Source organism: Galeopterus variegatus, unplaced genomic scaffold (assembly GCF_000696425.1).
Source record: "Galeopterus variegatus unplaced genomic scaffold, G_variegatus-3.0.2 Scaffold4047, whole genome shotgun sequence".
Taxonomy (NCBI): Eukaryota; Metazoa; Chordata; class Mammalia; order Dermoptera; family Cynocephalidae; genus Galeopterus; species Galeopterus variegatus.
Window position 1 is genome coordinate 84,017 of NW_007730158.1, and position 16,452 is coordinate 100,468.

The 16,452-nt window shown below is 32.3% G+C and overlaps 1 protein-coding gene across 1 annotated transcript in view; it reads left to right on the plus strand.

The window, feature by feature from the left end:
* The first annotated feature begins 1,688 nt into the window (after positions 1-1,688).
* Positions 1,689-16,452, plus strand: part of ABCA5 (ATP-binding cassette, sub-family A (ABC1), member 5) — a 76,587-nt gene continuing 61,823 nt past the window's right edge. Inside the window, exons 1-8 of the mRNA XM_008586617.1 lie at positions 1,689-1,798; positions 3,872-4,076; positions 6,462-6,623; positions 8,039-8,127; positions 9,931-10,160; positions 12,072-12,213; positions 13,147-13,335; positions 14,884-15,031. Of these exons, the coding sequence (XP_008584839.1) occupies positions 1,697-1,798; positions 3,872-4,076; positions 6,462-6,623; positions 8,039-8,127; positions 9,931-10,160; positions 12,072-12,213; positions 13,147-13,335; positions 14,884-15,031 (1,267 nt within the window). The 5' untranslated portion in view covers positions 1,689-1,696. The remainder of the gene's footprint in view (positions 1,799-3,871; positions 4,077-6,461; positions 6,624-8,038; positions 8,128-9,930; positions 10,161-12,071; positions 12,214-13,146; positions 13,336-14,883; positions 15,032-16,452) is intronic.

Genomic DNA, 16,452 nt, shown 5'->3' on the forward strand with positions numbered 1-16,452 from the left:
TCAGGTCCCCTGCTATTATGGTATTAGTGTCTGTTTCCTTCTTTAGGGAAAGTTAGACCTTTTGGTATTGTCCCATAGTTTTCTCAAGTGCTGTTAATTTTTTAAAAAATCTTTTTTTCTCTGTTGTTTGGATTGGAGAAGTGCTATTGATCAATCCTCAAGTTCACTAATTCTTTTTCTTTTGTCTCCATTTTGGTTTTGAGTTCACTCCAAAAGTTTTATATATTTGATGTTGTGTTTGTCTGTTCTGAAGTTTCCATTTGATTCTACTGTATGTTTCTTGTCTGAAATTTTTTATTGTTTTCCAGAGTGCTTACCATTGCTTTCCGAAGCATTTTTTAAATAGCTGCTTTAAAGTTTTTCTCACATAATTCCAGCATTTGTGTCATTTCTGCATTGGCATCTGCTGATTTTCTTAGTAGAGTTGCTATTTGCCACATGCTTCATTTGCCAAGTATTTTGAATTGTATGAGCGTTTGGGTTTTGTTTTTAATCCTATGGAGAATGTTGATATTTCTTTTAGCAGGCTGTCAACCTGTTTAGATTTGGGTCATAAGTTTCCACCCACTTTCTTTGAGCTGTTGTAATTTCACGTGAGTTTTCAAAAACCGTTGCAGTGCAATTTGCATCTGCTGTGTGTGTGTGTAAACCAGGGATCTGGGCAGTGGTCTGTCTGTTAGTTCAGTTCCTCATGTCTTTGTTACATGAATGTCATAAGTTTCCACCCACTTTCTTTGAGCTGTTGTAATTTCACGTGAGTTTTCAAAAACCGTTGCAGTGCAATTTGCATCTGCTGTGTGTGTGTGTAAACCAGGGACCAGTCTGGATCTGGGCAGTGGTCTGTCTGTTAGTTCAGTTCCTCATGTCTTTGTTACATGAATAGGGTTAGATCCATGTATGTCCAAGCTTGGGAATTAGTCCAGGAGTTAATAAACAACTTTTTGGCGTACTCTCCTGAGATCCTCTTTTTATTTGCTCTCTGCTGTTTTGTTTTTCTCGACTTTTCTATTTTCCAAGTAGAAGCTACGGTTTATTTGTTCCATTGTGCCACATACTTTTGCAGCTGCAGCCAACACATCTGGGGCCCAGTGGAGGTAGAGAAGAAAAGCAGTGTGGATTGGCTCCACCTTCTTGGAGCAATAGCTTCACTGAATAGGGAGGAAAGTTCCCTGCCTCAGATTTTGGTTGCATTAGGTTTTCATTACTGTAGCCTGGCACTGCCACCATGGGATTGCTTGGAGATGGGGATGCAGGATAATGTAGAAAACAAAACAGAAAAAATGGTATTTTTACATTCTCCCTGTGCATCAAGCCTTCCCTTTACCATTCCTCAAGCCAGAAGTAGAGGGCTTCTTCTAGTTCTGTCTGTGGCCTGGTGCCCACATCCCATGTGTTTAGTTTGGGGGATACCAAAGAAGAAAAAGGGGTAAGCTCACTGCTGGTTTTTGTGGTCTTTCAAATTCTTGTCTTTCCCTCCCATTTCACATGTTACTATTTACTTTTCCAAGTCCTCAGATTGCTGTTCCATGCATTCTTTTGAGGCAGGAGAGACAGCTTGTAGTATGTTTAACTCCATCTTACCTGGAACTGAAACATCTGTTTGTTTTTGCCATTAAAAATGACATGTACTTTACTGTGTGGTTCCAGGTTTGCTGGTTTGTTTGTTTTCCCTCTTTAATAGATTGATCCAGAGAAAATGGCCACTGCAATTAGGGAGGTAGGAGTTTGGAGGCAGACCAGAACACTCCTACTGAAGAATTACCTAGTCAAATGCAGGACTAAAAAAAGCAGTGTTCAGGTAAGTTAGATGACTCCTATGCCTGGTTGCAGTTTATTTTGCTTTTTTAATATGTTTTATCTTTAAGAGATGATTTATTTTGCTGGATTCATTTTTATTATAATTTTATTTCCCTATCTCTGTTTAATTTGCTTGTAAAATTTGTTGTGTTAGCCACAAAAAAACCCTGAATTGCCTAATGCTTTCTAAATGTTAAAAATTTTAATAGCGATTCATAAATTTACTTAGTTTCTAACATCAGTGCTTAACTTTGAACCTTTAGTTGTGCATTTGTCAAGTTTCATGAACTTACATTTCGCAGATAACTTTGTGGAACATTATTCCATGATTTCATTTCCTGTAACGTCCCATGTTATGGTCTCTATATTGAGTTGCCTAGGATTACTAAAATTATATCACAGACTTATACCCACAGGACACATTACTTTTTTTTTTTTTTTTTTTCTTTTTGAGACCGGCCGCACTGCACTCAGCCAGTGAGCGCTGTGAGCGCACCGGTCATCCCTATATAGGATCTGAACTCGCGGCGGGAGCGCTGCTGCGCTCCCAGCACTGCACTCTCCCGAGTGCGCCACAGGCTCGGCCCAGGACACATTACTTTTAAAGGTAAAAGAAAGTAAAAACTCTAGCTAACTAGCTAGTAATAATTTCAAAGGATGAAAATATATTGTTCATCTTCTCCTGAAACCAGCAGAACAGTTAAATAGCAAGATGAAATAATAGTTCATCCCTTCTAAAGCTGATCAGAGGATTTAATTGAATATTGTTTTCAATTATAAATTTAGCTGTAATTAAAGTATGATTTCTAATTCAGAATGAGTAAAGACTTTTTTATGGTGATCCCTATAGGGATGTTTGGTAAGTTACTTTAAAAAATTATATGAGTAAATTTGACACAGAGACACAGAGTATACATTCACAGGGAAGAAGGGTATGTAAAGACATAAGCAAAGATTAGAGTGATATATCTACAAGCCAACGAACACTAAAGATGGCCAGCAATCATCAGAAATTAGGAAGATGCAAGGAAGGATTCTTCCCTAGAGCCTTCAGAGGGAGCATGGCCCTGTTGACACCTGATTTTGGACTTCTAGCCTCCAGGACAGTAAGAGAATAAAATTCCATTGTTTCAAGCCACTCAGTTTATGGTAATTTGTTATGGCCACCCTAGGAAACTAATATGCATACACAGGACAAGCTTTTTCCTGCCTCAGATTTTTTGTACTTGCTGTTCCCACTAACTGGAACTCTCTTCTTCTGGCTCGTTACATGGCCAGTTCCATCTTATCCCTACAGGTCTCCATTCAAATCTCATTTCCTCAGAGATGCCTCTCCCAACCGCTCTAGCTAAAGTTGCTCCCTTGAGTTCCTTTGTACCACAATGACTTGTTTAATTTTTTTCACAGAATTTATCTCTCTGAAATTATTTTATGGATTTCTTTGGGTGTACATATTGTTATCTGTCTTGTTTCAAGAGAAGGCAGGTTACATAAGAATCATAGATGTATGCCCAATACCCAGGCAATTACCTTATATGTAGGAAGAACGCAATAAATATTTATTAAATGAACCCATGAAACAAAGGCTCACAACAGTCAAAAAAGGAAACTTGCCCAGGGTCACACCACAAAGAAGTCACAGAGTTTTTATTTACATGCAGGCTCTAACTCTAGCACCCAAGCTCATGATTAACTTTGATTGGAGAAACAAATAAAATTTGGGTTGGAGTTCATTAAAAAAATTTATATGAGTAAATTTATTATCTTTATATCAGTAATCTAACATGTTTAAGTGTTATCTTTTATGTTACTATAATTTATTATGTGACTTGAATCTTAATATATTTCAGTAAAACTGAGTTTAAAGGAAAATTCATCTAATATGCCTGCTGGGTTTGGTGATATGCTCAACATAATTCTTTTGGGATAGAATTACTCTTACTTTTTGTGCATAAGAAAGGACAACCAAATTTCTCATATTTTTGTTAGTACTAGTTATATTATTTATATAGAAATCTTAATTATTTTGCCACCATTGTTATACATTGTAATCATTTTGTTTCTTTTATTATAGGAAATTTTTTTTCCACTATTTTTTTTATTTTGGTTAATATTAATTAGCATGATGCATCCAAATAAGAAGTATGAAGAAGTGCCTGATATTGAACTTAACCCTATGGACAAATTTATCCTCTCTAACCTAATTCTTGGATATACTCCAGTGACTAATATTACAAGCAACATTATGCAGATGGTGTCTACTGATCACCTTCCTAACGGTATTGTGAGCTTATGTATATATTCTGTCTGTAGCGCAAAGCCTCTTTGATATCTATCAACTTGCTTTACTGAGTAAATAACATTCTTAACTCTTAGAGATATGTTCCTCCACCAATGAATTATTTTATTAAAATATTAAAATCATTTAATTCTGTTGCCTTATGTTTCTTACGAAATATTAATTTATATTCTTGGTGAAAAGTATATTTTATATATTTTCTTATTTTATATTTAATTCTTAGACTATTTATAAAATAGTTTAAGTATATTTGTACAGAATAAAACATTTGAATGAGTATTTCATTTTGATTCTGACTCTCATATAATAACTAAGAACCTAGAAATATATGATAAAGATTATAAAGCAGTAATCTTTCAGATTGCTATTCCTGTTTATGGAGGTATATGGTATAAACTAAGTACTTAACTTTGAAGACTGTGACTGAGGCTAAGTGCCTCAGTCTGTTTTTCTTAGTGTGTGCTTCTCACAAAGAAATGGACTAGAAAACAGTGTAAGCAATGAAATGGTAGTGAGTCTAAAGTGGCTGTGAGAGAAACTAAAGAACTGGAGAATGTGACAGAAATGTTTATACTATAATGATTAGACAATGAAGTGTTGAACTGTAGAAAATAACAGATTAGCATGTTCTTTTAAGTCATATAGGATAGTCGTAAATAACTTCTAGCATATATCGTCACGTTATTGGATAGTGCATCACTGAATGGAAGATGTCAGTTATGCAGTCAGGAGCCAAATGGCTTTCTCCCCATTGGTTTGTTTCTTGGATTCTTGCTATTTAATATTTTTATCAAACACATATCTTATTGGTATATATGTTTGTTGGTTTTTCATAGTAAGCACAAGTAGCACGGATAGCCATAAGAATTTGTGTGCAAGTTCAAAAAACTGGTCAGAAATGTTGAGGAGGAAATTCATTGGTAATGGTAATTAGGAAGAAAGGGTGAAACCAGAGAAATACAAGTCAGTACGTATTAACTTAGATACCAAAATAGTAGGGATATAAATATAGATTTTTTTTAAGTTCTGTCTTTTTAGCTATAGCACTATCTAAAAATGGGTTATATACACATACATGATAACATGACTGGTAGGATGTTGAACTAACACCATCTTTATTTAGGTCTATCCTGGAATTCCATGTCCACTTTAAAGTTCTAGAAAATCATGTTAATGAACATTTGAGTATTACTTTTATAATTAATAAAGCATTTTTATGTTTGTTACTTCACTTGGTCTTCACAGTAACCCAGTATAATCAGCTAGGTATTGCAGATGAGGACACCAAAGTTTGGAGAGTTTAATCTTTTATAGGTGCTAACACAGCTAATGAATGATGAAGTCAAGTACTAGTCCTATGTTCTTTCTGTATTACCATATGTTCTGAAGCTTCTGTAGTAAGGTTTAGTTACTTGTAAACGAAACCACAAGAAAATATTTAAAAATTGGTCTTATGTGAAAGAGTGATTACAGTATTTTCTCCATATATTTTCTAAGAAAGGAACAGGCAATATGGGGTTTAAATAGCAACTTTTATTCAAAGAAGAGTTGGATCATAGTTACTAAAATACATACTTTTTTTCCTGAGAAGGATTATGGAATTTTCTGTATAAGAAGAAATATTTAAAAATAAAATATCCATTTACTTATCAAGGAGTTAGTTCAACTATGAGATAGATAAATGAACTGCATTACTTATCATGTTTATAATTTCATTGCTACCTGAAATCTTAGTTTAAATTTAGAAATTAATCTGAAAGTAAGTCTACTTGTCAGTAGATTTAGAGAGAGGACTGGAGAGGGTAACAAAACTATTCAGTATTAAAGTTCAGTATAATTCATTGAGGTTTTGAGAAATAGCGATCTCTTGATGAAATAAGAGTTCTGCATATTGTTTTATACTATACTTTATCATACTTATAATTTATGTATTAGACTGACACATAATTTATGTAATTAAACAACAGCTGAGTAGTGTCTGTAAAATTTATTTTTTTAGTTATTCATTTAGTATTATTTTCTTAGAATACTTGTCTTGGGGGAGGGGAAGGGAGGTTGGGGGATAATTGGGTGGGGGACATGGAGTACAAAAGTAATTTCTGGTAATGGGTATGCTGCCAGTATGAATCTGGCCCTCACATCATGGGCACGAGGGGTGACAGCTTTGTATCTCATGAATATTCATAATTTTAAAAATTAATTAATTAATAAGAAAAAATACCTGTCTTCTTTTTGTAAGAAGTTAAGAGAATAAAACAGAAGTTCTAAATATTTCATGCATCAAATATAATTATAAATTTCATCTACTATATTACAGTAACTATTTTAATTTGTGAATTGACCATATTGTTATAATATTTTACAGTCATAATCACTGAAGCATATACAAATGAAAAAGAAATGCTAGCATCCAGTCTTTCTAAGTCCAGTAACTTCGTAGGTGTGGTTTTCAAAGACTTCATGTCCTATGAACTTAGTTTTTTTCCTGATATGATTCCAGTATCTTCTATTTATATGGATTCAAGAGGTAAATAGCCCTAAATAATCATTGAAAATCAATTAAATGCATGTCTTTGCTGCTCACAGTCATGTGAAAAGTTTTGGGGGGCCCAATCAATATTGACTATTGACTAATTTCAATAGTAGGTTTTATTTTTTATTTAGCAAACATTTATCACTTCTTTCCCAAACCCTGTTTCTAAGTTATGTTCTAATAACCCATTTAATCTTTAACAACCCTATGTGATGGCTGCTGTTATTATCTTCATTTTATATATGAAGCTGAAACACGGGGATATTAAATGACTTTCCAAAAACTCAGTTAATTATTGACTAATTTAATTAATGATTATTAATCATTTTTAACTATGCTTATTTGTTCAGATAGGAAACTGTCAAGTATAGTATAAAAATATTTTTAAAAAATAAGAATATGTATACACAAGTATTTATATATATACGTAACATAAAATTGAATAATATACATTTTAATTTTTTTTTTTTTTGTCTTTTTTGTGACTGGCCACACCGCGCTCAGCCAGTGAGCGGACCGGCCATCCCTATATAGGATCCAAACCCGCGGCGGGGGCACTGCTGTGCTCCCAGCGCCGCACTTGTCTTTTTTGTGACTGGCCGCACCGCGCTCAGCCAGTGAGCGGACCAGCCATCCCTATATAGGATCCAAACCCGCGGCGGGGGCACTGCTGTGCTCCCAGCGCCGCACTCTCCCGAGTGTGCCACGGGGTCGGCCCATACATTTTAATTTTAATACATTTATATATCAGTTACAGTAGCATAAAGCTAAATTGTATCTTGGATTATATGACTTTCTAAATCTATATTTTTTTCGCCATGTAATTGTTTTCACTTATGGTACAGTATAAATCTTTAAAATCTCAAGGTTTTCCACCAATGAACTTCATTAGTTTTATGTTTGAAACATGGGAAACAGCCTTCAGTTATTTAATCATATGAGAGATATTATCAACCACATTTATTGATTAGAGTTAAAGTTGCTATGCTAAGAACAAAATCTGTGACTTGATTCCATAAAGCCCTTACAGAAAATTATTTTTTTTGTTTTTTAAACTTGGACTTGTCCTTGCATCTGGAAGTGCTTTGAAGTTACATCATTATAGAATAACTTACTTTAAAACAGAAAAGTGACTTATTTTAAATAACTATTCTTACAATTAATTTTTTTCTTTACATTTTTATTTATTTACCATTCAGTGTCTTAATACACGTAACATTTTATTTCAAAATTTCAAGTAATCAGGAATCTTACAAATATTGTTTGCCTTTGAAGGGCAATAGCTTATTTTCTTTGGTCTTAGAGAGATTGATTGATTATATTGCTTTGTTAAACCTCCACATGTTATCTTTAGAGGAAAATACTCGCATGTTATATAAAATCTTATATCTCACTTTTTTTCCCTATAGCTGGCTGTTCAAAATCATGTGAGGCTGCTCAGTACTGGTCTTCAGGGTTCACGGTTTTACAAGCATCCATAGATGCTGCCATTATACAGGTAAATATGATGAAGGAAGAAAAACAAAAACCAAAACAATGTCTTCTAATTCTTCACAATAGTATTTGGTTTGGCTGCTGTCAAATGTACAAAATATATAACTCATTACAACTTCTTTAAGAAAAAAGGTAAGGGAGTATATTTTCCAATTTAATACTTTTTGTAACTCACTTTTATTTGATGGTTTCTAAGCATAGAATTCAGCATTCAATATATCTGTATTGTATCTTTATTAACCATAGGTAATATTTACAGAAGATGTATATTTGAAGACTTTTCCCCTTGAATACAAATAACTTGGTTTAAAGAAAGTAAATATCTTTGTTATAATAAGATAAACTGTATATCTTATGAACTTATGATTTTGAGTATCTTAATCATAATAGTAGGTTTTATTTTTTATTTAGCAAACATTTATCACTTATTTGCCAAACCCTGTTTCTAAGTTATGTTCTAATAACCCATTTAATCTTTAGCAACCCTATGTGATGGCTGCTGTTATTATCTTTGTTTTATATATGAAGCTGAAACACGGGGATATTAAATGACTTTCCAAAAACTCAGTTAATTAGTGGCAAAGTAAGGATTCAAACTACAGGTTTTGACTCTTACATCTGTGCTTTAATATTATACTTTGCTGCCACTAGGATTGTATATAAATGTTTGAATTATATTCTGAAGACATACCTAGACCTGATCCAGTGTTTCCATTTTAGCAGAAAAATTAGCCATGAAATTTATTTTTTAAAAATGTTAATTTTGTGTCTGGGCTAAATAGCAGTAAGATGAAGTTTCCTTAGTTAGAATTCAAACTATTCAAATTAATCATATCTCATTTTTCCAGGTTCCATATGAATCTGTGGGGTTTTTTTATTTGCTTTTTCTAATTGAAATTTACTATACTACAAAAATTGTAATTTCAAAATGCATATCAACAATCTTCTCTACTAAAGCTGTATATACAGAGTATGTATGAATAGTGGTAGAACTGGAATCAAGACCTGAACAGGAGTCCTATCTCTGTTAGTTGTTAGACTGCTATGTAGTGAAATGACTACAATAATACTTTATTCGACAGGGTCGTTGTAAGAAGCAGACAAGATCATGTATGTAGAATTGTCTTATAAACTCTTGCAACATGGTGCAAATATATTAGGGCTATGCAATATTATACATATTGAATACTAAAGAAATTTAAGGTAAAGATAGTAAAATATGGGATGTATTGATGGTTTTATTGCACTTATGTTTGGCCAAAAACTTTAGCCATCTGTAGCCCAGACCACAAGGGATGAATAGGCAGGACAGATCTCATTTTAAGCATTCAGTTGAATGTTAGAAGTATCATACGGCATAGTTTTTTTATTCTGTCTGTATGTGCTGCATGTTTAGATTTTAAAACAATAGTACATGCTATTTAAAAGATCATTTTTAAAACAGTCATAGGAATGATGGTGCTAATAATCATTCCTAAATTCCTCAATTTTGAAAATGTATATTTTTGTTAAGATGCATATAATTTTCTGATTAAGATGATAGCTGTGCAATTTTATTTTCTTTGACAAATTATTTAATCAAAATTTATATACTCACCAACCTCAAGCTTTAAACTTTATGGTATGCTTCCAGAATGAATTAAAAGCAGTATTCTACTCTGTTTTATGATATTGGGATCACTCCAGTGTAGCTTTTTGAGGGTTGTATTTGTACTAGTTATTGACTAAATTTGGGCACATAACTTTCACATTTTATTAGGGGCTACTGTCAGAACTAAATTAATATATTTACTTTTTCTAATTATAGTTGAAGACCAATGTTTCTGTTTGGAAGGAGCTGGAGTCAACTAAAGCTGTTATTATGGGAGAAAATGCTGTTGTAGAAATAGATATCTTTCCCCGTGGAGCAATTTTAATATACCTAGTTATAGCTTTTTCACCTTTTGGATACTTTTTGGCAATTCATATTGTAGCAGAAAAAGAAAAAAAGTTAAAAGAATTTTTAAAGATAATGGGACTACATGACACTGCTTTTTGGTATGTTATTAAAAGTTTATTATTTAGTATAATTAACAATTGTATTAAATCTTCGGAATTGTAATTTTATTATTTCTCCAACTTGATGACGTGCTGATCCTGTTTTCTTACAGTGATTGCCTTTGTCTTTTAATTTGAGACTAGTCAACAAGCTGCAGCAACTAATTGGCTTTTTTGAACATAAGGGAAGAGGAATGTGGAAAGCTTATGTTGACAATACATGTTTAAACTTTATTTCACATTTTGTTTGAACCCATGAGGCATGCTGCATGTATTTCACTGTATATTTCAGCGTATGAAAGATATGAGATCTTGGAAAGTTAAAAATTAATTTCCACTTATAGTCTTCCCCTTAATATCATTGCATATACATGATACTAAAAATTGAGTTAAATGATTAATGTTTGTGTATGTAGTATATTGATTTTTTTTTTCCTAACAAGTTTTAGTCACTTAGGTGAATGAAGATGAAGAATATACAAATAATTTATGGAGAAACAAATGAAAAAAATATGTTTTCACGAGTGAGCTTTACTGTATCAGCATTTTTATACAATAATAATTTTATAGAGGCATGTGTTTTTATAAGTAACAGTCATGCATTGCTTAAAGATGGGGGTGTTTTGAGAAATGCATCATTAGGCAATTTCATCATTTTGCAAATATCAGAGTATACTTACACAAACCTAGATGGTATAATCTACTACACATCTAGGATATATGGTATGTAGCTTATTGCTCTTTGGCTACAAAGCTGCACAGTGTGGTACTGTACTGAATACTGTGGGCAGTTGTTACACAATGGTATTTGTGTGTCTAAACATATCTAAAGTTAGAAAAAGTACAGTGAAAATATGGTATTATCTTAATGAGACCACCATCTTATATGCAGTCTGTTGTTGATCAAAATGTCATCAGGCAGAGCATGACTGTAATAATTTTATGAGTGTGTTTTCCTTACTCTTCCCTCTGTAAGAGGAGAATTTATTTTAAGCTCTTTTGGGAGGAAAGGTTAACACTGTGCATATGAGTTGCTATTATAGTCTGTTTTATAAAATTTTATTCTCTTTAGCCCACAATTAATTGTAACACACTTTACATAAATGAGGTTATTGCGTATAACTTATTTTCTTTGCTGGCTTTTCTTCTGTTATTTTAGAAATGATTGGTTTTTAGGATGCATTGAATTATTAAAGTATTTTGTAGGAAAACAGTAGCTGGATGAATTTAGCAGATTAGTTTCTCAGTGACTCAATTTTGCCTCTAAAATTATAGATTCAATTTTGGTAGTTTAGCTACCTTTTAGCACTACTAGTTACTGCTCTTATGACATCATGATCTGCTAACTTGAAAAAATAAAAATAAAATGAAACTAAATACTGTAGCAATTCCATTGAGCTCTGATTTAGAGAGAAATCTTTAGTAAATATTGTGAATCCATTGTTTATTTTGTTGATCTCATTTTGTGTAAATGTAGTAATTATGTCATTGATTAGTGAGGTAGCCTTTATTATTTTTAATAACAAAAGCCTCCAGAGGTTTAATTGTAGCAAATGCCTTAAAGAATAACATTATGTAAATCAGAGGTATTGTGCACTATTAAACTTCTGAGTGTTAGATATAAATTAATCATGAATTGTTATTAATTTTTAAGGCTATTTTGATTCTTTGAAAGATATTTGCCATTTTCTGTCATATTACACTTTTACCTATAACTTAACCAATACTGTTTTTAATTACTTATAAGAGTATTGATTTTTCAATATGTGAGCATACACAGAAATGAATAGATTGACTTAATTTTAAGAATAAAATGGCTAAAATACATCTGAAGTTTTGTTTAAAATGATTTTTTTAACTGGTAAAGCCTATGCATTTGACCGTAAATTTGTATTTGTATTCTCATTTTAGGCTTTCCTGGGTTCTTCTGTATACAAGTTTGATTTTTCTTATGTCCCTTCTTATGGCAGTCATTGCAACAGCTACTTCATTATTTCCCCAAAGTAGCAGCATTGTGATATTTCTACTTTTTTTCCTATATGGATTATCGTCTGTAAGTATTTTAACTTGAAATGAGATAAAGAACTGTCAAAATATTTGATAATATAGTGAAGTCTTTTTATTTGCTTTACTTGTAGGCAATTTTCCATAAAAGACAGATTGTTACTAGGTTACTGATAAATGATTTAATAAATGATGTAGCATCGTTATACTTCCATGGTTTTAGGAAAGTTATGAAATAGTCTCAGGTTTAAATTCAACTTGTCTTCATATGATGTATTTTACATACAGTTCTTCTGAGTCTACTTGTTATTATCTTTATATAATCATGTATGGAATTAAGATTTTTCAGTACTAAACTACATTTTTCTTTGTCTTCATGAAATTTTGTTTCAAGTTAATTTATGCTATAAGATGATGATTTTTAAAGATATGTACAAGGGGTTCCAGCTTTCATTCTGATTGGTTTATGTGCCCATCCTGTACCCATTGTTAAATCATATTTCGATTATCACCCCTGCTTTTTAAAATGGTAGATTACAAATAACTCATGTACTTGTACATATAGTTTCCTGTTTTTTAAAGCTGGTTTTGTATCTTATCAAAACATTAAGTTTAAAAGATAGGTCCTGTATTTAAAAGCTTGCTCATTTATTGATTTATTGTTTGTTTCCATATTTTACCCATCTAACTGCAGAAACACATGGCTGTTTATGGTTTCTGTAGTGTAGAGGTGGTCATGTTTGCCTGTAATACAGATAAAATACAGTCTTTTTAAGTTTGTTTGTCAGTTTAAATTTTTAAAACATATGTCACTATTTATATGAAAGTGCAATATCTTACCATAACATTTAGAAATTATGATTGTATTTTAATGAATGTATTTTTCAATGAAAATAGCTTGTTCTTTCACCAGAAAATTTAATTGTTTTTTTAAACTAGTGTATATGAACAATGTATTAACCTTAATATTTTTATTTTATAGGTATTTTTTGCTTTAATGTTAACACCTCTTTTTAAAAAATCAAAACATGTGGGAATGGTTGAATCTTTTGTCACTGTGGCTTTTGGATTTGTTGGCCTTTTAATGGTCCTCATGGAAAGTTTTCCCAAATCCTTAGTGTGGCTTTTAAGTCCTTTCTGTCAGTGTACTTTTTTGATTGGTATTGCACAGGTAGGTAACATATTAATCTTGCATTCACTAAATATTTTCTTTTCAGTTCCATGAAGCATCTTATACTACCATAGACAATACTTTGATTTTCAGAAAAAAAATATTTAAAAAATTTCAACATGAGAAAGAAATGATATTTGAGTACTAGAGGGCATTTTATATCTAGTTAACTTGCTCCAATTTTAAGTTTTCAATGAAATGTTCTATTTATAAGTATTTCCCCTTTTGCTTCAGTATATGTCTCAGTAATATGTTTTACTGTAATAACTCAGTTTGTTAGAAGTCACTGGTTTAAGTGTCAAGTAATCTAGATTGTTCGATGGCCTGGTTATATTGCTACCATTTGTAAATTTAACTCAGAAGGATGCCCGGCAAAAAATTGTATGTGGAGCAGGATAAATTTATCGTGAGTGTAGTAGTGACATTAATAGGCCTGGTGGATTTTATTGACCTAGGCTTCATGGGATTGTTATTCATGTAAGTAATATTTGGAGTTTTAAATTTGATTTTTGTTAGTTCTTATAGGGGTATAAGTGAAAAATATCTTATAAGAAACTGCTTTATATGATAGAATATAAATCTGGTTAATATACAAAGAAAAAATGTAATTACTTAATATAAGAGTTTACTCATATTGGTTGGATAGAATATTCTGATTTGTAAGATTAAATTAAGATAGACCATTTATGAATATTGAACTAAACAAATTTTAGTTACTTGAGACCTAAAAGCTGTTGTTATATATTTTGAGAGTCCACTGAGTCTCCATTCTCTTAAGAAGGTAGAATTATAGATTCATAGGTTTTTGTTGTGAGTGGGTGGGCCTTTCGGTCATTTAATCCATCTCTTTATTTTACAGGTAAGAGGACTGAAATACAGAGTGGTATAATTGAAATGTATTCACTTAATGGCAGGGACCTTTTTTGTTGTGAGTGGGAGGGCCTTTCGGTCATTTAATCCATCTCTTTATTTTATAGGTAAGAGGACTGAAATACAGAGTGGTATAATTGAAATGTATTCACTTAATGGCAGGGACCTAAATGAGGCCTTAACCTCCAGTACATTTGTCTTTCTACTCTATTGCATGTATTTACTATGAATTCTTTAATAATTGCATTAATGAATCAAAATACCTTCTCCCTTTTCAGTATCGGAAAGATGCTGACCATAATTTTATCCTCTACAAGTTTGACTTCCATGTGGACCATAGTCTTTTGTTTGCATCAGTTACTGTTAACATCACGTTTCCTTTTATCTCATTTGATAGTCATTGCATTAGAATTAAATTCCCCAGTAGTAGATATATTCTAGTTTAAGGAGCACAGGATTAAAAACATGATTGAAAGGAATTGTTATGATAAACATATTTTGGTAAAGTCTATTGTTTTTCATATAAAGTTGTATTACTAATTTGGTAGAATGTTTAATCTATGTAAAGGCCCAGTTTGGTTACTGTCACTCTGTATATAATGAGTAACTCCAAGTAGTGTTGGTTTTTGCTCATTTTTATCATTTTTATATAATAAAGTTGGTGTTTCTATTTTTTAGGTCATGCATTTAGAAGATTTAAATGAAGGTGCTTTATTTTCTAACTTGACTGAAGGCCCATATCCTCTAATTATTACTATTATCATGCTAGTACTTAATAGTATATTCTATGTTCTCTTGGCTGTCTATCTTGATCAAGTCATTCCAGGTATGCAGGGGGTTATTGGATTTTACTTTAAAGACTTTTAAGGTTTTTTCCCAAATAGAGTCAACTTTAACTTTAATTTATTTTTCTAAGCAGAATACCCTAAGTCCTATTTATTGTTAAAGCTTTAAATTGATTTTAAATAAGTACATTTGTACCTTAGGCCTTAGCCACTAGTGAACATAAGGAGATTGTGTAAAAAGAGAGCAGATTGTTTTAAAAGCCTTGAGTCCGTAGCTGAACTTCTTAAGTTGTTCCTTCACTGTGCCAATCTCCCCCCGGAATCTTTAACTAAAATGTTTTATTATTTTAACCTCTAAGTTCTATAACTATGAAGTAATCTTGTAACTTTTACCATTTTCTTCATCTCTTATCATACATCAATAGCCAACTCCTATAGATTCAATAGTAATATTAAATATCCAACACCTCGTTTCTTTTCCCCTTGAGTTCCTCATTACTTTTGTTCATATTCTAGACCTGTACTGTCTTACACAGTAACTGTTAGCCACATATGGCTTTTTAAATTTAAATTAATTAACATTAAATGAATGAATTCATTTCCTCAGTAGCATGAGCCACATTCCAAGTGCTCATACCCATACATGGCTGTTAGTTATCAGGGTGCACAGTACAGATATAGAGCATTTTCAAAATTACAGGAGTAGAGACCATTGAAATACATCTCATCTAGCTATCTACCTGTAGTCTGTCTCACACTCCCCAAGAATTCCTTTCAATCAAGTTAATCTGCTCAAAAACCTTGTCGGGCATATCCTACTTAATTAAATAGAAACTCTTTATATAGTGATGTCCTCCACAGTACTTTTATATATTTAATTTCTCTTCTTCCTTATTGTACTTTATGTCCATCTGTGCAGTCTTTTTTTTTTTTTTATCTATTTAAACACATCTCCAGTGTATCAGATTGTTTTCAACTACTCTTAACAGAGAACCTTTCTAATTGGCTTAAAACAAGAGGAAATTGTCTCACTTAAAAGGAAGTCCAAAGATAGGGTGGGCTCCAAGTTGGTTGACTTGCTTGACTGTGTCTTCAGGGACACACTTTCTCTGTTTTTGCCACCTTTATCTCGAGGTTTGGCAGATTTTCTCTCTTTATGGCTGCAAGCCATAACTGGGTATTATGCTTCTTTGTTCATGTCCAGTAGAAGAGAAAGGGTGAACCTCTTTCCCCAACAAAGCCCTTTGTTTCTGTCTGGTTGGGGTTACATGCTTGCCACTAGGACAGTAATAGTCACCAGAGGAATGCCAAGGACTGATGAAGATACTTGAGATTAAGATTCAGTTAGAATCTTGTCTGCAGTTGGGATCAGATCCCTTTGAAACACATAGCCAATCTAGAAGAAAAATGGATATTTTAAAAAGCGAGGGGTGAAGGTTTTTTGTGGGGCAAAGGGGGAAAA